This window comes from Notothenia rossii (assembly GCF_949606895.1).
Source record: "Notothenia rossii genome assembly, chromosome: 9".
Taxonomy (NCBI): Eukaryota; Metazoa; Chordata; class Actinopteri; order Perciformes; family Nototheniidae; genus Notothenia; species Notothenia rossii.
In genome coordinates, this window is record NC_136907.1 from 8,150,794 (window position 1) to 8,172,855 (window position 22,062).

Here is a 22,062-nt window from a genome sequence, read left to right on the forward strand (position 1 = left end):
AACTAAATTACCTTTTTAAATAAAAAAAAAACATATTGTAAACAGACAGACAGAAAGACACACACACACATACAGAAATACACACACTCAATTGAAAACACATGTGCTCTATAAACTACAATATGAATTTGGGGAAAATGTTACTATTTTGAGCAAGTTTTAAATCTTGAGACTGTGAAGTCATGCAACCACTTGAGTGGAGACAGCAGCAAACTCTTAAAAGCTGAACTTGACACCACAGTGGCAAAGGTCAGACAGCTCGTCTTAAAATGTTGTTTTGTGATTTCGCAGACTCGTCCTGTGGGATGTGTCTCAGTGTATTGTGAACTGAATGCTGAAACACACTGGTCAGGCAAATTCAAAATGAATGATTTGCTGCACCATGGATTAAGCATCACTTTTACACACTATCTGCAACTCTTGAGTCACAAAAGATATTGCATGTGTTAAACACGACTAACGGTACGTCCACACGGTTCCGTCGCGTTGAAGCTTGCCGGTGGGCGTGTCTGGCACGCAACCAACAACCAATCACATTAATCTCCCGCCCCGGACCCACAAGCATGCGGTTTGATTGGCTAGCGCTTGTACTGGCATATGATTTGATTGGCTGGCGCTTCCGTCGACGCTTGAAAGGTTGAACTTTTCTCAACTTTCGAAGCGAGCAACAGAGGCAAAGCGATGCGATGGAACCACAATGCAGTTCAGCAAAACTTGACTTCACCCCATTCAAAGTGAATGGGAAGCGTCTCCGTTGAAGCTCACGACGGAACCGTGTGGACGTTACATAAAGGTTTTGTGCATAGCCTTTTTTTGCTGCAATTATCTATGGGGCTAACTAGCGTTCTGAAGAGTGCCACTTCTAACCATACCTCCAGAAAGAAGAGATGAAAAAAGAAGAAATGGAAAAATATCAGCCAATTATTTGGAAAAGGAAGAGAGAATAAATACATAAATATAAATCAAATGTGTTCTATAATTATCGTACTTTTATTCATTTATTTTCATGTATTTTCAATGTACGGTGGGGTTATTCATTTAGCATTCAAGACATGACTGTCATTGAAGCCCACAGTTAGCTAAATAGCTTATTAGCTAACGCCATTGATATATTATTATTATGCACTCCAGTGACTGCCAGCTCATCGAAGACGCAAACACTATCGCTAAAGGTGCCTTATTAGGCTCATTTTCAGGAGCATATTTGTATTTTGTGCCTCTACTGCGACAGGTTTCCATGCTTTACTGTCCAAAAGTGCTTCATGTTTCTCATACTGCACCTCTTTTCCACCTCTGCATGTGAATACACCAACAGAGTATATCATATATTCTGAAAAGCACTCCTAATTTATTACAAACTACACAATTCCAGGTAAAACACTTAACCATTGTTTTACATTGAACCACATGGGGTAAAGTTAACTTGTGTATGACACAACTCTTGAACTCTTGAATGGACTTTTTAAAGCCAGCATAGACACCCTCCCTTTTGCTTGTTTGTGAGATAAAGATAAAGCTATTGGACAAGCTGTTTCAAACTAGACGGATAAGCTGTCCCTTAAGCCTATGTTTGTTTGTACAGTAAATGTCGGCTTCTGAACTCCGGGACCAATTTAAGCCAACAGGATCAGTGGTCCCATTAGTCTCTATTGTTTGAGCAGTGTACTTACTCATCTACTGAGCAGACAGCAACTTGCTAAGCTATTGTTTTTGCGCCTAAGAGTGGAGTTTGTCATTTGACTGATGTCGTAGGGGAAAACCTAATTACAGGTGCACAGTCAGCGTAGCGAAAGTCAACTTTTGGTGCTCGAGAAACAAATTATAATGGGACACCAGAAGTATTGCGGCCTACTTGAGCAAAGTGCTTACTGTACATGTGCAGTTAATAACAGCTCAGGCAGAGCTACAATGAATCTAATGTCTCCTACAGTCCATATAACTAGAGTAGTGCATCACATCCTGTGCAATCATCTTCCTGTAATTGCCAGCTTTCTACAATGAACACGTCACTAGCAGACGTGGGGAAGTGTGGGGGTGTTAGAAAAGGCAGCGAGCCATATCTCTGCTTTCCTGCTTACCTTAGAGGAGGCTCATTGTCTGCAGCAACAATGTTTACCAGCTTGTGAAAAAAGCAATACTCGCTGTGTTTGCTCTGACACCAGATAGACTTTGGCTGGAACTCAGAGGAAATGCCATCAGAGACCTTGGCTGCAGTCAGTACTAAGAGAAGCAGCCTAGACACTTTAGGGCATACTGCATCTGAGCGGGAGCAGAGCCATCAACCTGCTACCTTGGCTGCTTTAAGACATTTGGGCAAAAATATCTCTCCTTGCAAACGCATGCCTGTATAGACAGAAAAAGAAGGCTCAGCAGAATATGCTAACAACATCATGTGTGTCTTCTCTTCTCAATGCCAGATCCAGCTGCTTTCTGCTAGCCCTCCTTCGCTCCCTGGCTCCATCTTACTATACAACATCCAATCTCCTACTTACTGGCAACCCCCTCCCTAAATTCAGGAAATGAATATTGCTCAGTCCTCGGGGCGCTGCTCACGGCCAATCCAAGAAAATATGAAGGGAGCTACAACATCATGGGTGCAACGTTAACATTGAAATAGCTAATAGCAGCCAGCGTTGCCCCCATGCCCCTGATCATAAAGGATCATCTTTAAAGGGACTGCCCTGAGCTACACATTAGCTGCTTACTGTCACAGTAAGATTCACATCAAACACTGTAGAGGAAGAGGGTCTTGCCATCAGGTGGGAAGAAATGATCTGCTACTTCTTCCCATTAGCCCACCTGTTCCACTCTCCGCCCGCAATTACACCATGCTGCAGTGGCCGCACCACATGAAAATGTCAACATGTGGATTGCTCATTAATATGAAGCTTTGCACATGATTAATTTCAAAGTGGTCTAATAGCCCGGGGCGCAGATGGCAGTTGCCGACTTCATCTCCTGCTCAGGGGCGGAGGTGAAAGTTGACGGCTGTTTGCACCCAAACATAAGTCAGGCAGTGAGCATGGGGATAGAGGGGCAGCAGTTCACTATTGATCTGGAGGCAGGGGCGTGCATAAGCTCTCGAGGTGTTCATTGAGCTACACCTGTCCCTCAGTAAACCCACTATTTACTGTACATCTGTGTGTACACACTAGAAGAAGCGATCTGGGGCAGAACCACTTTCCCAAGTCTGCGAAAAGCTTTTAATTCCTTCTCAAAACTGGGCATCTGTGGCCAAATGAATTCAAATCAAATCAAACTACTCCCTTGAGTGTGCCCCGGTCTAAGGCTAGGACATTGTCGAAGTTAATAATACATGTCTGTCAAAGGATTAAATGGCTGAATACAAATTGAATGCTTCATGTATATCCCATGAAGTCAGATGCACTTCACATTGTAACTAATCGTTGATGAGCTTCGCCTCGCAGGCTTATTTCTAAGAATCTTTGCTCAACAATCAATTACCAACTTCTCCTTATTGATGCATGAAATTGAGCAATTACATGTTGGCTCGAATTTCATGACAGATCACACTGCGTTTGGCCTTTGGGACTCACTTTCTATATGAGTTACTACATATTTTATACAGCATTGTTACTCTACTATAGCAGACATCATCATTGAGGCAGTACCAGCAGCATACAGTAAATTCAACTACGGTACATTCTTATCTCTGCATACTTGTCAATTAAAGAAGTAGCTTAAATTGAAAATTATCTTTTGGCCTTGTAAAGACTGATTACTGCTTCTGTCCATGAACAACTTTGTCCCAAAGCGGGGAACCAAAGAATCCAGACATTAATCAATAATGTCACAGTCAAGTATAGCCTCAAGCTCCACCATCTATAGTGGGGTGAAAAACGGATGTAATCACACGGAAGTATTCTCTTAAGCCTTTTCATCTACTATAAAAGACGTCAATATTAGCGTTATCAGCCCAACGCCAGAACATCTATATGAGAACACCCAGGGTACGGCCTCACACTCTTCTCATCTTCACTTCATTTGTTCAATAGTGTGAGTGGGAACAATGTTATTCAAACATAAAAGCTGTTTCCTCTTAAATCCGCAGGGTACTTATAATAGTATCTATGGATATTTGGTTCTGAAGAAGGAAATCAGAATCAAATGTATATTCCTTTGACGATCCTGTAAAACTGTCCCTAATAAAAGGAGCATTTAACGATAACCAAACAACGAAGCTTAGTCGTTCTTAGAGGGTTATTTTATCAAAATTGTATCAAGGAGAAATGTCATATCTACATAATAATAATGCTTTTTTTTTAGCTGATGAGGAAAAGGCGAAATCGAGCAGTGTATTATACTCTCAGTGAGAGCCAAGCCTCTATGATTAGAGACAACACTGATTGCCATGGAGACAGGATGTTGACTTTTGTCTGGATCTCACAATACGTGGCAGAAAACACAAAAAATAAACACAGCAGATTTCACGTAGATCTGTGCCACCCGTATCATTCATTCAAAATGACAACTTTCTCTAATGCTGAAATTGCTCCCAATGTTGCGATGAATACATGTCTTCCTTCCAATGTCTGTACTTACGTCTTAGAACCTTAATTCTACAACGATTATCAATGAATGTATTCTGTACTTGAGTTAAAAACCGTTAAGAGAGTTTGCAATTGATATATTTGATTTCTTCTTGAACCCAAATTGAACATCAGAGTAGTGTCTCTTGCAGGCTCTTAATATTTTACTGGCAGAAACCACCTACTGTGCTCAAACACTTTCTTCCATCAGTCATTTTAAATCGGTGCTTTTGTAAATATGAAGCACATTACCATAACTGCGATGTAGAAATCATTTGAAGGGAATGTTATTTGCAACACACTGATCAATGATCATAAGTTAAAGCACATTTGGAAATAAGTACTATATTTTAACTTGATGAAAATCCTAATTCTGCATACAACTATTTCTAGAAGGCAAAAAAAGATATATCTTTTGAGTGTGTATTTAAACAGGAAGCGTCATTAGCCGCTCTCGTGCACATCTGAAACACCTTTTGCATGTAATACCCTTTTTTATTTTAAACCTGTTTCTTTCCTTTGAAGGAAAACACCATGAAACCAAACCGAAGAGATGCTATGAGCATAGATGGATTACCTTGGCGAAAAACTGTCGAGGTCAAAGATGATGTTCCAGAAGCTCAGTCAGTGGTCAGGACAAGGGTTTGACGGACACAGATTGAGTGAGTAGTGAGTAAAACATGACAGGAAGCAAAAAACGAATAGGCAAGTATATGAAAAAAGAGGAGAGGAAATATTAGTGCAGCACAGTTAACTGAAATGATTTCAGGGGAAGGGGAATGTTGTGATCAGGTGGCTGGGAAGGAAAAGCAAAACCAATAGACCCCATACCTTGGCGGTTTAACATCATGTGCGCCAGACCTTGAGGGAAAGAACAGAAAAAGGATACGAAAACAGGAAGTTCATAAAGAGGTTTGGGAGAACAAAAGCATTGTCACAATGTTGGACTGCAGTTTGTGACAGACATCCTGGGGGCAGGTACGGATGTCAAAGTTCAAACTAAAATATAAAGGGGAAATCAACTAAAAACAGACAAACATCTCAAAAGGGAGGAGAGGGAAGGCAAGGAGAGAAAAAAACATCTTGATAGGTGCAACCCTTACAGGTAGTTGCTCACACAGATGCTTTTTTCTAAATGGAACACATACTGTATGTTTACTTGATGCAGACAGTGTTCGAGATGTATCAGATAAATCCTACTTTTATAATGACGTTTAAATATTACACTTGGTAACACTACTTCTATGATCTCCAACAGGGCTCCACAGGCGTCTCATCTCTACGCGCTGATATGGCGGCCTGCCAATCCATTTGATCCTATTTAACATTCATATGGCAGCGTTTTATAAAAAGGGCAGATGTGACACCATTCCTTATCCAATAAATCTTCAGCCAACATCAGTGTTTCACACAGGATTTACCATCTAATGGGGCTCGCTAGGTTTAGGTGGTGGAACACTGATATAACAACCACCATGTAAGAGGTCAGCCGCTAACGATCTGCCACACTTTACAAGTTCACTCTGAAAAAATAGGGGGAAACGGGAGAATGGCGCTGCAAATTCAAAATGCATTAAAGCCTCACTGATTTTAAAGTATCGTAAAGCAACCAGCCGAGACAAGAAGCTGATTAAAATCGCAGATGAAGTTGGCGTTATCAGTGGCATCATATATGTGGGTCAGCAGGTGCCCACTAGAAGGGTCGATCATCTATTCACATGGCCGATTGCCCAAAGAAGAAACACAAGAAGGCGGCATAGACGTCTCGCAATATTAGTCATTACAAGAGGAAAGGCAAAGTTACGGGATGTAGTAAAAGGAGAACATGTATATGTACTTTCACCCAGGAGACCGGTGTCCCATGTGGTGCTAATGAGTCTTTGTGTTAGACATTAAACCTCACTTTCATTCTAGAAACATGGATAGATGTTTTTCTGAATCTAACCAGGTCGTTTGGTAGACAAGTGTTATGTCTGCTTACAAAACATTACGTATCACTTTTGCAAAGCAGTAGGTGCGGTTTGGGTTGTCTGACACATTAGACTTATAGTCTTAACCGCTGATAACGCCCATTAAATCATCTGATAACATAATAAAAAAAGAGTAGTAAAATGGAGGAATTACTACTCTTACAAACTAACACAGACAGGGCACCACAAACCAAATGTAACATAGTACTTCCCTGGACTATATTGCAATGCTCATTGCTCATACAGGGAAGAAAAAGAAAAGCTATATTAAATCTATGGACACAGCAAACTGCAATTACACCGCAGCCTATCAATCTCCGGATATTGCTGAGCCTTTGCAGGTGATGGTGTATAAAAGTCCATCTGGTCGCACTGCACACACTGCGGCGATCAAAGCCAAATTTGATTGAGGTTTTGTGTCCACCACCACCAGTCCCTCACTCAGTCTGCTAAGCACGGCCACGTACACATCTCTCAATACCTCAGCCAGCAATTATAAGCATACCTTTACTATTGCCAAAGAGGAGAAGGGGATAACACAATGCAACACTTCTGCTGAGTGCTGGGTACCTGAGTCCCCTGTGCCAGCCAACGCTAACAGCTCTCTCCAGTGCATCAGCAACTCACTCACAGTTCAAGTCCCAGTCAGTCATTAGGTAAAATCTTGCGTGGGGGCAGGTGGGGCTATACCTCTCTAGCATGCTCCACTGAGCAAGGCTGTCCATGCTGCCGCTCTTGGTGAGAAATGGACATGATTACCCCTGGGAGGGTCCTTGCCTGCCAACACGTAGGCTTTTGATACAGTGTGTCATTGAAAAGCCAGTGACTGAGCCTCTGCTTAGACAGGATTTAACCACAGCCCTGTCTACGCAGCAGACAACGAGCTGCTGTTGGCACCCCACCACTGTGGCTCTGCATGCTACATGACGAGCCAACGTATGTTCAATCAAGGCATAATCAGCGATACCTTTCAGGTGACTCGTACACGACATACTAAGATGGTGTCTGTATTGTCTGCTCGGTGGAATTATGACATGGCAACCAGGGGCAAAAAGGGGAGCTTGATGATCATTAAAAGTGACAGACTCTCCCAGCAACACCCCATTCTGACACAGCAGGAGGAATCTGTCTATTTTCTATTCTTTATTCCATTTCTTTGTCCTTTTCAATGCAGGGATGTGGAGGGGTAGACTTCCTGTTCATCAACTAATAAGCAGCAGGCACGAAGCCACAGGCCATTGCTTAGTCATGCCCAGTCTATCTAATCATGACTCAGGTGATTTCTGCTATGATAACAGTTCGAGGGCGAGGAAAACTGACCCAGGCTTTTTGACTTAAAGGTGGGGTAGGTGAGTTTGAGAAACCGGCTCGAGATACACTTTTTGTTATATTACATGGAATGCTCTTAACATCCCGATAGCAATGAATATCTGAAGTGCTTTGACAACAAATCCATACAAAAATGTCATCTGTGGAAGCCGTGGCGCTGTAAAAAGCATGACCAATCATATGAGCCGGCCCGGGTAAAATGATTGGATGGCCTACCTGCCTGTCAGCCTTCCATCTGTGCACAAACTTATCTCGTGCCCTCATTGGTCATGTGCGCGTTCGTGTGTGTTGGAGGAGGGGCTCTGTAAGGAAGTGGTTGTGTAATTTCAAATTCTAGCGCACTCGAGCTGGTTTCTCCCAAATGACATACCCCACCTTTAAGCAGTCTGGTGCTGGTAACCAACAGGCCACGATGGGCAGCACATAAGAAGTACCTCAGCTAGAAAAGTCTAACTCAACCATCGAGCTGTGAGTTGAAGAAAAGTGGATGGGGAGTGGTGCTCTCGATGCCCTTCGATATGGGCAGCCAACCATTGAATATGCTGATCCTACTTGGCTGAGCCCTCCAATCTAAATCTCTGTGCGGCAATGCAGAGATAACCGGCTAGACCTGTAGAGCCCCGATGGAAGGGAAAGCCTGTGTGAAAATAAACCGCCATCCCTACCAGTAATCTAGCATTTTGTTATTTATAGATAAGAGGCAACCCTAAGAGTATAAGCAAGTTTAAGGGCAGACGGAAATGTATAACCCAGCGATGGAAGCTACATTTTTTTTAAATGTTATACCTTTCTTTTGACTTATTTAGCATTCAGCTGAGAACGTTTTTACTCCTTATATTAATATATGATGTTATTATTATTTACCGTGGTCTGGATTGATCACGATTCGAGTCAGATGTTTAATTTAAAGGAAACCTTGCATTATACATTATTTATTGAATATATGTTTCCGCCTGATATGTTGCTGACATTTGAACCTCCTAGCCTTCTTCTGCCCTCTTCACTGGTTTATAGCACTTAAAAAGCTCAATGCATCTTGTTTTTGTAACTGCATGTAACATTATGAACGTTTGGAAATACTACATTTCCTGTAATTTAATTAACTTGTATTAAACAAATATAGCAGAGAAAAAATAACAAACATGCAGATGTTGAAGGACCTCTCAGTCATTATTACGACGTTAATTAATGAGCATCTGAGAAGAAAGAGCCATTGCTCGAGGATTAGGATTTGCCAAATGTGTTTTTCTGTGAGAAGTACAGTATAACACAGCCTGTTGTAATGAGGGATTAGACCAAGGTCACTGCGGCTGAAAGATGCGAGCCCACCAGGAACAACTGTGTCCCGTTTAACGAGCTTTCTATACCTTCTTTGTCGTGCCTGTAGTAGTGAGTCATCACTGTGTGCTTACACATTACAATTTGAAGGCAAAGCTAAACAATGACAATGTGTTGGCACTTGACACGTGTGGAAGGTTTTTCTTACGTATTGGAAATATTTTTCTTTCCTCTGTATTTGAGGTGGCTGTCCTTATCTCTCTTTCACAGACCTGTTTTTTTTTTTTTTTGCACACTGAACATCAGAGGATGCTGCACTCTTTCGGCAATAGAGCATGCCCTGCCATGGCCTTTGTCCGCACAGATCAGCGGGAGCCCATGTGCTGCATACTGTAGATGAACAACTCCGAAGACTCACCTGCTGTTCCCAAGGTTTATCTGCCTCAAAGCAGTTCCTCAGATAAATAAAGATAATTCCCGGACCACTTAAAACCCACCGCCAAAACCAAATATAGCATATGGGTTACCATGTTTGCCACCCCTGGGGAGAGGAGCTAATGCATGGATTTGTTTACTCCCGTTGCTGCAAGGACATCAAAGACTTGCTGCGGGATAGCGCATGGAGTTGTATGAAGGCTAGAAAATAAGGCATCTGGTGATTTTGCTGTTGTCATTGTTGTTTCATGCATTGTGCATTGGGGATTGTCTCCATGGCAAGCTTTAATCCAATCAACATTGTGATGTGCTCTCTTTGCAGAATGTCATTTAATAACGCCTGCCTTTTTCCTGTGAGCAGCCCCGCGCCATCTTTGGGCTTATTAAGAATGATTAATGCTTGTGTTTGGAAATAGTGCCGCGATGAAACCTATTAACTGTTACTGAAGCGTACAGCCATAGTATACCCCAGTCACTAAGTCTTAGTTACGTGCTGCTTTAAAAACAGAATCTATACCAAAACATGTATCCTCTTAAAAAATAATAATATATCATCTGTTTAATCGTTTTGTTTGTTGAAATAGAAGCTATTCTACCCGAGTGACTTTTTACTTTACTGCTCTTTGAGAACCCACAACGCATGAAGACATCTTTGCGGTTTTGCTCGATTTTGCTGTTGCACGCCAAATGCAGGATTTTGGAGAGCAGGTGTGCATGGGTTGGTGCATTTTGAGTCAGTCACAGTGATTTATAATGTGCAGTGGTTCAGTGCACACTGGCTGGTCTCCTGAGCCTGTTGGCTGCCCTTTCACCACAACCAGCGGTCCTTAATGGGGAGATGGATGCTTCCTTCTGATGCCGACTAAACAAATGTCCCTCCTCGCCTTCAATCTTCATCTCAGGTTCAGTATGTGCACCTCATTAGCAACCCAAGCTTAACCATGTCCGGTAAAAATCTGCGAATAACGAGGGAAGTGTGTATTTTCCTATTAAAAAAACGCACCAATGAAAATTCCTCATCGTTGTGCCATTCATATTATAATTCGTCTCAGTTACCAGTCACATTTCGCCATCATGTTTAAGTTCAATCCACATATTGAACTTTAATCATAATGGCATGATGATTTAGAGAAACCTAAGATTAAACGGCAGTGTGGAAGATATGCTCTTCAGAGAAAGGAAAAATACAGAGGCTATAAATAATAAAACAAAGCATGTCTGTACAGTCATTTTTTTTGCGATGCAGTATATGAATGCTCCCCCTATTGAACACCCACGTACTGAAGAGACCTCTCCAGTCACCTTGAGCAAATGTTTATATATACAATGAGCATTCAGCACATTAAGTGCTTTTCCCATTGTGACCTTGTGACCAGCGATAGTATATCTCCTTTCAGCTTAATTTGTTGGATGTCAGAACTGCAGTCCAAACCGACAATAACAACCTGATAATAAGCCAACACACACTCTCACACACTGAGGCTGCGGGTAATAGCCTTTGCAAATAAGAGCATCATGAAAAACAAATTATGCTCATCATTATGCTCGTTATGAAATACATTGTCTTACCTTCTACTTCTTTCTGGACAGCTGCAGGAGAATCAAAACAACAGACATGTTTAATGATGTTTCGCTAAACCTTGCTGCTTCCATCCATGCCAAGACATGCATGAAGACAGACAGCCGGGCAGTTTGGTCCTTTGTTCGACCATTAGAAAGTATAAGTGGTATTTGATCGGATATATAATCACATATAGTCACAGTCCAGAGGCCGATTGATGTCTTTCAACAGTCGGAAAGCTAATTCTTGTACTTAACCTACATACTTAATCGTAGGTTGTGATTAAATACTGTATTTGTGGTTAATATAACGATGTAGTTAGTTATAGAGTTAGTTAATAAGGTGCTCTAATACATGCAACAAAAAGGTATGCAGTTTGCTTGTCTATTTTTATAAATCATGCAAGGACCCTCCTTTGCCTTTTGCACCTCCTGTGACCCCTGACCTTGTGGGAAAACACTGTAGAATAACCAAGATAAACGTGTATTATTATAAGAGGTTTTGGCCAAGAGGAAAACATCTTTGACAAATCACTAATTTCCATTTTTCTCATTTCAACTCATTTCTCAGTTCCAAAGATTATTTGTAAATGTTAATTTACTGTCCTCACCCTTTTGTAGACCTTTAAGAATAAATAAAACTGCACCCATGTTGTGGGCTGTTGAATGGATCTCTATTGAAAACATGCAAACATTTCACACATTAGAAAGCTTTTATCGTGTTTGACTTGTGAATATAATTGCTGAGAGCCGGACTGGCACATCCAAGCAGCCTTTAAGTACTGCTGTGGTACACTTTGACCTGGATTGCTTTAAAGTGGGATTTATTGATTATTTTCCAGAGCCTAATGAGTGTTTTAGACCATACAGTATACTTACAAGGTGATGTTAATAAGGGATTTAACCATTTGAAAGCTATGCTTATCATAAGGCCAAACGTTTTCAGTTGCAAAAGTACATGTTCAAACGAAGGTCAAATCATGAAGGGGAATCACAATGTGTTATGGATGTGCTTTTAAAAGAACATCCATAACATTCATCTGTTTGCAACTTATATATATATATCAATATTCCAATTACTTGTAGACTACTCTGCACTATTTCTATTATATTCTATTTTATTTTATTTACTTGCACTATCTGTTTTATTGTGTTACACAGGCCTGTGACCTAAGCTTTTCATTGTCATGACTACACTGTAGCTATGTACAAATGACAATAAAAGCCTTGAATTGAATAAAAAAAGGTGCACAAGTTGACCAGAACACAAGATAATGTAATAAGGTGGTTAATATTCATAAAAAACCACACATTACATGTCTGTCCCCAGATCAAACAACACAAAATACTAATAAACTCATGGTACGTCCACGGTACGGCTCTCCCAGCTTGCACGCGGTTTGATTGGCTAGCGCTTGTACTGTCAGATTTGCATAAACGGGATTTGATTGGCTGACGCTTCCAGCTCAGCTTCAAAAGTTGAACATTGCTCAACTTTTGAATCCTGAAAATCCTGGAAATCTTCGCTTTGCTTCCCCACAATGCAGTTCGGCGAAAAGCGAGGCAAAGTGACGTCACCCCCATTCAAAGTCAATGGACAGAGAAGCGTTGGAAGCGTTGGAAGATTTTTTTAAAGCTGCTGTGTGGACGTACCGTCATGCTTGAAATATATTCTAATACAAAAAGAAGGATGTTCTTCTTACCTTCATGGCAGTACCTTCCCCTGGAGCTGGTGTTGATACAGTCACAGAGGACCTCTCCTTGGCTGACGGAGCACACACCTTTGTTGCATGGAGAGTGTATGGCACATATGTACTCCAAATCATTATGGACAGCTTGGCCATCCAGAAGTAACGGTAGCGCCTCCCCTAGTTTCAGATTGGCTATGAGGCCGTGGAATGGCGGCTCGTACTTAACCGTGCTGGACGTCAGCGCGGACAGACGTACATCGGGGGAGATCCCCCCCACGTACAGGTCGCTGACCACCACCATCTCTTTTCTCTTGGACTTCACCTCAGCCACTTTCTCCTCGTTGTCCACCACCAGCCGGGTCTCTCTGTGGTTACGGGAGAGGAGGACTCTGTGCCAGCGCAGGTCGTTGATTCTCGTCTCGGTGTGCAGGGAAGCCGGCTCGGCACAATGGATGGTGAAGCGCATGTGGACCCTCCCGTCTGCGATGAGAAGCTCCAGGAAGTCGCAGTTCCCGCCATCATCCAGATAGAGAACCAGGGCTTTGCTGATGTTGGTTTTGAGGATAAAGCTCAGCTCACCTGTCGCCTTGGCATCCCACTTGCCATAGCGGGTCCACTGCCCAGGAACACCCTCGTACTCCAAAGCTTTTGCTGTTAGCACCAACCCGGCTAACAACAGTAACCAGGAAGCCTCGTCTCTACACCTGCCCATTGTGGTTACTATCTACACCTACTGGCTCCCCTGTGGTCTATAATTCATACAAAATCCAACAGAGCTGTGAGAAGATAACGTTATCTAGTGTTTACACTTCTTAGCTAACGACCAAAAAAACTTAGCAGATACAGGACTGCAAATCCCACATGCAGTGAATGTGTTTCTTTAGCCTTGACTGTCTATATTGATTTTTGTTGCCATCTCTCCATGGGGGACACGTGACAGAGTGAACAAATGAGGCACATCTGAGAACACTTTGCATCTACTTTGGATTGGCAGAGAAAGAGAACCAACAACACAAGTGATCCACAAAACAGTGTGCTTCCTCGTCGTCGCCATCCAGTGTCTTGGCCTCCATCCAGCGCTGTTCCTGTCAGTTCTCCATGGGTTAGCTAAGCACACAGCTTAGGTACAGCCTCCATTCTGCTCAGCCTCCCAACATCCTAAGACATAAAAGAAGAATGTGTTATTCTACAGTCATTATAAAAGACATGGAAGTGAACTAGAAAATGTGACAAATAGTTAAAATGGTCAAGAGGGAAATATGGTAGGGGTTATTAGCAGTGGTTCTAATTTAGACTGCATTAAGATGGCAGCTACAGCCTATGGAGTCCAGAAACACGATGCCTAAGCCGAGAAACATCTCAATCCTGGCGCCCCACCTCATGTCTTAGCATCCACGCAAAAAAGGGAAACAGAGGGATTTCCAAAAGCTGGTGGAACACCTTCTGATTCGTAAGCACCCCCACAAATGTTTTGGTTCAGTCCATGGCCTCACTAACTTCAGTGATGTTGAGCCCATTGAGCCCTCTGCGCTTCCTGGGATCAAGCTAAGACATTACAGCTAAACAACACATGCAGGCCAGAGGCTGGGGTTGATAGAAAGGAAGAGGTCTGTGTTAGAAACAAACCAACACCACATTCAATACTTTATAACAAAAGATAGTGCGCCTCACAGACCTCAGGACACAAACAACATGGGAACCTCCCCTGGCACATTGTTACCATTTATAAAGGCTAAAAACTACAGCCGGTGACCAACCGTGTGGTTTAACACAACCTATTCCAGGAGACATCATTTGTATTCAACGGATGATGGTGGCATTTATTTTTATCTTTTCACTATTAACAACAATTTCCCTAAAGAGAGCAGAGCCAATAATGAATTTGCTCTACAGACAAGTGCTGCCTCTGTAGCCAGAGACTATACAGCTCATGCCTCCGTGCCAAAGAACTCCACTGCTGTCCAAAACCCATTAAAAAAACATAAAAGAGCTATACCGTTGTGTGATCCAATTAAGTGATCAAAAACAAAATCAGCAGCTGTAATCTGTTACAACCAATTTGCACGAAAGAGTGGAACAACACTGTCGTTCTCAAGGATGCCTCGATACTATACTATAGGTCTGTCTCCTCTTCGTTAGGTCAAGTTTAAAGCTTTTTCATTCTGAATGATTTATTTCCAAGAAAGGTACGAGTGCTTTTCCTAGTTCTTTTTATATTTCTTTAATTTTATTTATTTATTAAAATGTATTTTTTTTTTCAGTTTAATAATATTTTTTTTTCAGGAAAAATGAAAACAGTAGCATGTCGAAATCCTAAATGTAGGGTATTCAAACCTGTGACTGTTTATACAAAGAGCACATCTACAGGATACCAAATATCTATAAGTGCTTTTGCATGATTCTTTTTGGTGAAACGTCAACATTACATCATTACATGTCATTTGTTAGACACTTTTATCCAAAGCGATTTACATACATTCAGTACTGTGGACAATCCCCACAGGAGCCATTTGGGGTGAAATGTCTTGCCCAGGGACACAACGACATGCTGACTGCAGTGGGACTCGAACTGATTCGAAGTCCAGCACACTATCCACTGAGCCAAATACATAGCGCGTTAGTCTAGCCTCCCTACAACACATTTTAAATCAGTGTTAGTCGTCTTCCAATTTACTTAGTTGTGAATAAAGCCAACCATATTCCAAGCCACACATCACACATCTGATCAAACTCACAACATGTTAGATTGAAAACGCAGTGTGTATACTTTGAATGTAGAGCTTTCTGCTCTTGACATTCACAAAGTCATCCTCATCAAAGAGAAAAGGAAATACAGATACTGTAGAGGCTTACATAAGAGGTTGATCCACTCCATATGTATAAAAATACAAATTAGCTCTAAATACTATATCAAGGAAAAGCTCTGGGGTTTGCATTGAACCATAAAAAGAGCTAATTTGTCTAAAAGCAATAAATATGATTTATGGTACGTTACACCATGCTCTCTTTCATTTATAGGCCTTTCTCAACTAGCAGCAGAAGTATTTCATGCAAGTTTGGCCCGATGTCATCTCTGCCACAGAGAGATATAAAATATGAGTTTGAGTCTGCAGGGAATTACAGCCTCAATTGGGCCTCCTGCTGATGAGGGACTGCCACAGCCAGGTTTTTTTTGCTAAAAGTAGATGTCGCAACAGAGAGTGCATCACAGCAAATAAATCTAAGTTTTGTCCTCAAAGTATTCGAAGGCTCCAGGCTGGGAGAAACCCTTTCTGATAGACGGGTTTATCATGGGAATTGCTGTATCCTGGAAGGTCATAAAAAACTGACACCCTCTTCATAGGATGAATTGCAATTTGCCAGGGTCAGGTGCGGTGCGTGAAATGAATCTCAGAACCTGTCGCAGTTGTATATACAGTACGTGCCTGAGTTCAGCTCGCTTTGACTCAGACAAACAACACATTAGTATGATTATATGTAAAAAGACAAGGAGGCATGTGGTGCTTTAAGCTTCATAACCTCGCCACATGATGAACTATTTTTGCAGCAACTCCCATTGAGACGCTCATTAAGAGTAACTTGGGCTCATAATTTTACCATTATGTGGGAGCAGATATATCCACATGGGTGATGATGAGGATGAATAATAGTTATAATATGTGAGGAATACATCAAACAGAGATACAGTATGGCCTACCATATCTATAGACACTGATGTTGCCTCGCTGGAAAGCATAAGGTCAAGTTTATTTCAGTCGCAACGAGCTGACAGCACATGAAACAGGCCCTACTTTAGTACAATTATTATTATAATATATATAAATAAATATATAAATAAAAAAAATATATAAATAAAATTACATGTCACTTGTTAGACTTACATACTCAATACTATGGACAATCCCCACAGGAGCAATTTGGGGTGAAGTGTCTTGCCCAGGGACACAACGACATGCTGACTGCAGTGGGGTTTGAACCCGTGACCCCCTGATCCCAACACCAACGCACAACCCACTGCGCCACACGTCTTCCTAAAAACTCACAACATATATTATATTCAATGCTAACATTTCTGTTAACATAGCCACAAGACTGGCATGGAATCAGCAAATGTACATTTTGAATAATGCAGAGCCTACAACTTAATAACAAAATAAATAAGATCTAATTACCAAACAAGGGAAAGCGTAGACGACCAGCAGCCTCAACTACTGATTGAATCTACTTGCAGTAATTTGTTTGTGCCATTTATTCCTTCTGTATCCGTTTTGTTTTTTTATCTTTGAAATCCCCCATGTTTCCGGTAGGTATCACCCACTCATTTTTATTTTTGTTTCTTTTCTTACATCAATTTCTGTAGCACTCAGAATATCTCAGGGACTATTAGGCTAGCGCACACAGGGCAGATGTAACATACAAAGGCCTGTTTTCCAAAGGAGCTTTTGAGAAGCTGGTTATTTCCCTGCACTTGTTAAAAAACTGTGAACCTGATGCTGCACACATCTTGAGTTTAAACAGTTGCATGTCATGGGAATGTGATAACCCTATACTAACATTCAGACTCTTATAGAAAATCAATCTCGCAGTAACCCTGTAATGACGTGTATTTTCTAGCAGAATAGGAAGAAAAAAAGTGAACTTTCTCGAACCTTTCAATGTTTTTCCGGCTTAAACTAATGTCTGTCAGAGAGAGTCATTGACTATTATGTATAATGTGAGGCTTGTGAAAAATCACAAATAAGAATCTCCATATTTATACACAGCATTGCTCACCCTACTGAATCAATGGTACTTGTATAATACTGACTCCTAAAGTAAATAAATAATATCTATCTAATAAAGTATAGAGAGCGGTTGGTGTGTGTGGCCCGGGGTCAGCTGCTCTGCACATAGGACTACAATTTAAAAAGCATCTCCTCTAAATTTAAAGGCTTCTCGCACTGAGTGCACTTTCTTCATTAAAATCAACAGGCCAATTACCTATCGTGGTCAAAATGTGGTGGGGGGACCAGTGGTGGCCAATTAACCTCATTTCAATGGGCGCCCTGTTCTACCCCAGCCACCCCCCTGATACACACTGCGGCGTATCCTCCACCACTAAAAAAGACCTGAATTTATAATTTACTGTAAAGCAGTTCTGTTGGCTTTTTTGTTGGCAATTCCTGCAGAATAGTGCGGTGGATTTTTTTACCTGCCAATTTTTCTATTGCTTTATCTGAAATAATACCTTCAAATTGGCTCTCTACAGAGTACAGCAATTTGTATCGGCATAACACCCCACTGCGCCACAATTCACACTGTATGAATGTGAATAATTGCACACATGGACATACAGTCCTACATCTGTAAACCGTACCATAGTTAAATGTTTTTGTACCGAGCACAATACCACCATACACTTTTGATAAAAAACCTCGGCATTACTGCAGTGCTCACTCTGCTGCCCAATGGCTCACATTCAGTCCATTGTGTAGTATGACACGAACGCAGCCATTGTAAAGTGTACTATTCAAGGTATATATTTATATGTTTATCATATACAGGATGTTTTATTGTTTTTTTTTTATTGTAAAATTACATGCTCAATGTTTTTTCTAAAAATAAATCCATATTAGAAACAATGCAATATGGTTATCATCTCTTTCTTACATTAAAATCCACACAGGCCATGTTATAAAATGCTAATGGAATTAATCAGGGGCAAACATTTAACGCCAAAACCTTCGGAAATGGATCAGATATATGTTAATATATAAAAGATATGAAAGGATGTCATGGTTTATTCTCTTCAATAAGGAATAGCGACTCATTTTCCAGAAAGTGCCAAAGGGGAAGCATAGTGGAATATATAGGGAACCTTTACGATTAGCCGCTGAAAAGTGGAGGGCTATTCACCTAATACCATTTCAACCATCCAACGTTCTCCGCTCAATCAATAAATTCCCTTAAATGGAACATTCTCAGGATCTATCTGTTCAGTTGCGCCACTACACTGCTGAAATGATTCAGCTTGAATGAGCTCGCTGAGAAGTTCAACTGCTTCCCTGGGGAAGGACACAGGGGCAGGCAGAGGGCCGGAGGTTCGACAGTTGCTGAAATCACACCAACTCAACGCTGCGGGAAGTGGGAGGAAACCGTTTTCCCTTGAATCTAAAGCTGACATCGAACAACAGGGAGTGTGATACTCGGTTACGTTTCAGTGAACACAGTGAGTGATCTTAAAGTATTGATCTGTAGCATCAAGTGGGTAGACGAGTGAGAGAGCAAAACAGGAAGTGGACAGCGGAGCAAAACTAATGCGGCAAGTTCTCAAATCTGTAATTATTTGTGGTTACCGAGGAATTATACGGGATGCTGTTTGAGTCGGACGGAGCTCAACGTTTTTTGGTCTTGCACCATCTTACCCAAGCAAGTTCCAGGCTGACAATAATAACAAACTATTTGTACCACATGGTTATTGTTCACCAGCTGTTTCGCTCCATCCTTTCCACTCATCAAATTTCCTATTAGAGGACCAGTGGAGATTGAATACCTCGTCATTCACCAAATGGAGCCTGAAACAATATAAAAGCAAATCCAATAGGCCTATAGGAGCGAACGCAAGGGAAACCTCCGCTCAATATGCACGCCCAATCAGCTCCGGGCATGGGGCTGTCATGGGGCGGTGCGTTGAGTAAGAGTTGTTCTGCAGGAAAATACTCCCTACCACACCTCTGAAATCTATCCCCCCTGAAACTAAGTGCTCTTGCCGGAGCAAAACAGGGCATGCTTTTGGGATGTTAGCTAGCAAGGTTAGCAGGACATTTCTTATGATACATCAATGATATCAGCTTCAAGTTTCAAGGCTTTTATTGTCATTTGTGTATCGCTAGTATAGTTATGACAATGACAATCTTAGGTCAAAGGCTCCTCCAACAGTGCAACACAATAACAGATAAAATATAATAGAAAGTGCAGAATAGTCTATATACAGTAATTGGAATATTGATATATAAGTTGCAAACAGATGAATGTTATGGATGTTCTTTCAAAAGTTCAGGTGTTTAACAGTCTTATGACCTACAATATAATATAATATAGAAATGAAGTTTTGTCTAATGGGGTGAGACAGACATAAAACACAGCTGGGCTTTCTAAAGAAACCCCAGCTGTGTTTTATTGCTAGTTAAGAAATCGTGATCTAATATCTCCCTGAATTGTCCCTGTGTTTTTTTTTAGTGTGTAGTTGATGTAACATTGTGCTAACTTCGAGTTGAAACCATTTCCAGAAAATTATGCTGTTGGATCATGTTTGAGTTGTGTTGCACAAACATTAACATGGCGTACATGTCCAATTAGTCAGGAGTAGCACGATATGCTTGCTGTCATATGACTGTATGTGTCTGTTTAATGCTACTCAAGCTTGCAGCCCTTTGTAAAACGTGCAGAGCAGAATCTTCGTCTGGGTGAGACATGATAGGCACGACATACTGTCTGTTTAATCACTGAAAAGAACATATTACTATAATTCAGAGACGGAAACAACGACTGCAGAAATGATACATACTTTTAATTAACCAATTAAAAAGTTGAATCTAATTATGCTCGGTACGGAACAAATTATTCTGACCTACATTCACCAACAAGTTTGATTTGATTGAACATTAGAGAAGAGATTTAAAGACATCATACGTAAAGGCTTCTGTCTCTAAATTCAAGTTTCTTTTAATCCTTTCTCTCTCAACTTCTTCAATATTTAATACTTTTAATGATGGCTAGAGCTGATACAGACACACAATGTTTAACTTTCTTTTCAGGCTTGTAATGAAGTGTTTATGCATCTTTCTAGTGGCTTGTTTTACTAATTAAAAAAGCATAACTGGCAATTAACTAACCCAGAGACACACAGGCGTTTTTTTTTTTGCCAGATTATGTGTACAGGGCATGTGAGAGTTCAAAGGCCTGCTGATCATTTAGAAAAGGGGTAGTCTGTTAAACATTATCCTGCCTTTAAATGGAGTTCATAATATATTTACTTATTACATATTTAATCTATGCTTCCCAGAAGACTGTATATTGAAAATCTCTGTTCCCTTAATTACAGTTCATCCACAGTTTCCTTTCTATGGAAGTGCAAGTACAAAGATAGTTAGTCATGAATCTTTAAAATAACAGAGCGTATCATAGTCATCATTAATAAAGTAATGGAAGTGTATTTGTTCTCCCCCAGAAGACCGTGGGTGAACACACTGTTTGTTTGCTAGGCTTCATTCAGTACCTCTCAAACAGATTTCCAAACATCCAGTTAACCTCAAGTATGCAGCATGTCAGCTTTTTATCTTCCAAAAGTACAAAAAAAGTCAATTTATTCAAAATGTGCATAATTTGACTGCAATGACGTCGTAGAGTAACAATGCTAACTAAAACGTTTTCCTCTTATGTTGTATTCTACCTGTATGGTTTCATTTAGCTGTAGCCAGAGAAGGAAGGCAGGCAGACAAGACTGTCAACACCAACACAGAGATAAAATCAGAGTGAAGCCTTTGATTCGGCAAATGTGATCCAATCCCACTGGCAGGTCACGGTTTGTTTGTGTGCCTCGAGGGACGCAGCAAAATGTCTTCCCTGGGCTGCACCGACAGTCCCATTAATGGGTGGGAAGTTTAATAGAAAAATAAAACCGTTTTGAAAATGGATTATTCGTCTAAGGTCCATTGCCTAAATTTAAACAAACGGTAATGGGTTTATGCACAATTTAGAAAACCAACCCCCTGCCTGAAACACCTCCATTTGAGCCAGCCAGCTAACCAATCAGAGCAGACTGGGCTCTTGTTTCAGACAGAGGGTGAAAAGAGGTGCTGCAGCACAGGCAGTATGAGAACAACAAAGAGCTTTTTGAACATTAAAGCATGGAGACAATAAATACAAATATGAACCTAAATATTTGCAGAATATTTCCTCTTGAAAGAAATTATTTACTCAAATAATAATATCACCTTTCATGTGGATATGTAAACAAATGTAAACACATTTATCTCAATGCAAATGTATGAGGATGAATTTTTTTTTGCCATTGATGTAATGGAAAGAGTTGACTGAGGAACACTAAAATACATTTTTAAAGCTCAAGGAGGTTCAGGTCAGTTGACAAAAAAAACAGTACAAGCATGAATTCTGCTGCATTAAAAATAGAGAATATAAATAGGATATGCATGCAAATATAAGCGAGCATGAGGCAGTATGGGTCTGTCAGTCAGTGCTGATGGTGCC

At 40.9% G+C, this 22,062-nt stretch overlaps 1 protein-coding gene across 5 annotated transcripts in view; it reads right to left on the reverse strand.

The window, feature by feature from the left end:
• Window positions 1-22,062, reverse strand: part of LOC307019088 (neurexin-2-like) — a 144,597-nt gene that overhangs the window by 94,603 nt on the left and 27,932 nt on the right. For 2 of the 5 annotated variants that reach the window (XM_079649704.1, XM_079649705.1), the window contains exons 2-5: window positions 12,826-13,971; window positions 11,132-11,152; window positions 5,382-5,411; window positions 5,128-5,139 (exon numbers count right to left, since the gene is read on the reverse strand). In XM_079649704.1, the coding sequence (XP_079505830.1) occupies window positions 5,128-5,139; window positions 5,382-5,411; window positions 11,132-11,152; window positions 12,826-13,525 (763 nt within the window). In that variant the 5' untranslated portion in view covers window positions 13,526-13,971. The remainder of the gene's footprint in view (window positions 1-5,127; window positions 5,140-5,381; window positions 5,412-11,131; window positions 11,153-12,825; window positions 13,972-22,062) is intronic. The other 3 variants (XM_079649706.1, XM_079649707.1, XM_079649708.1) reach the window with 3 other exon arrangements.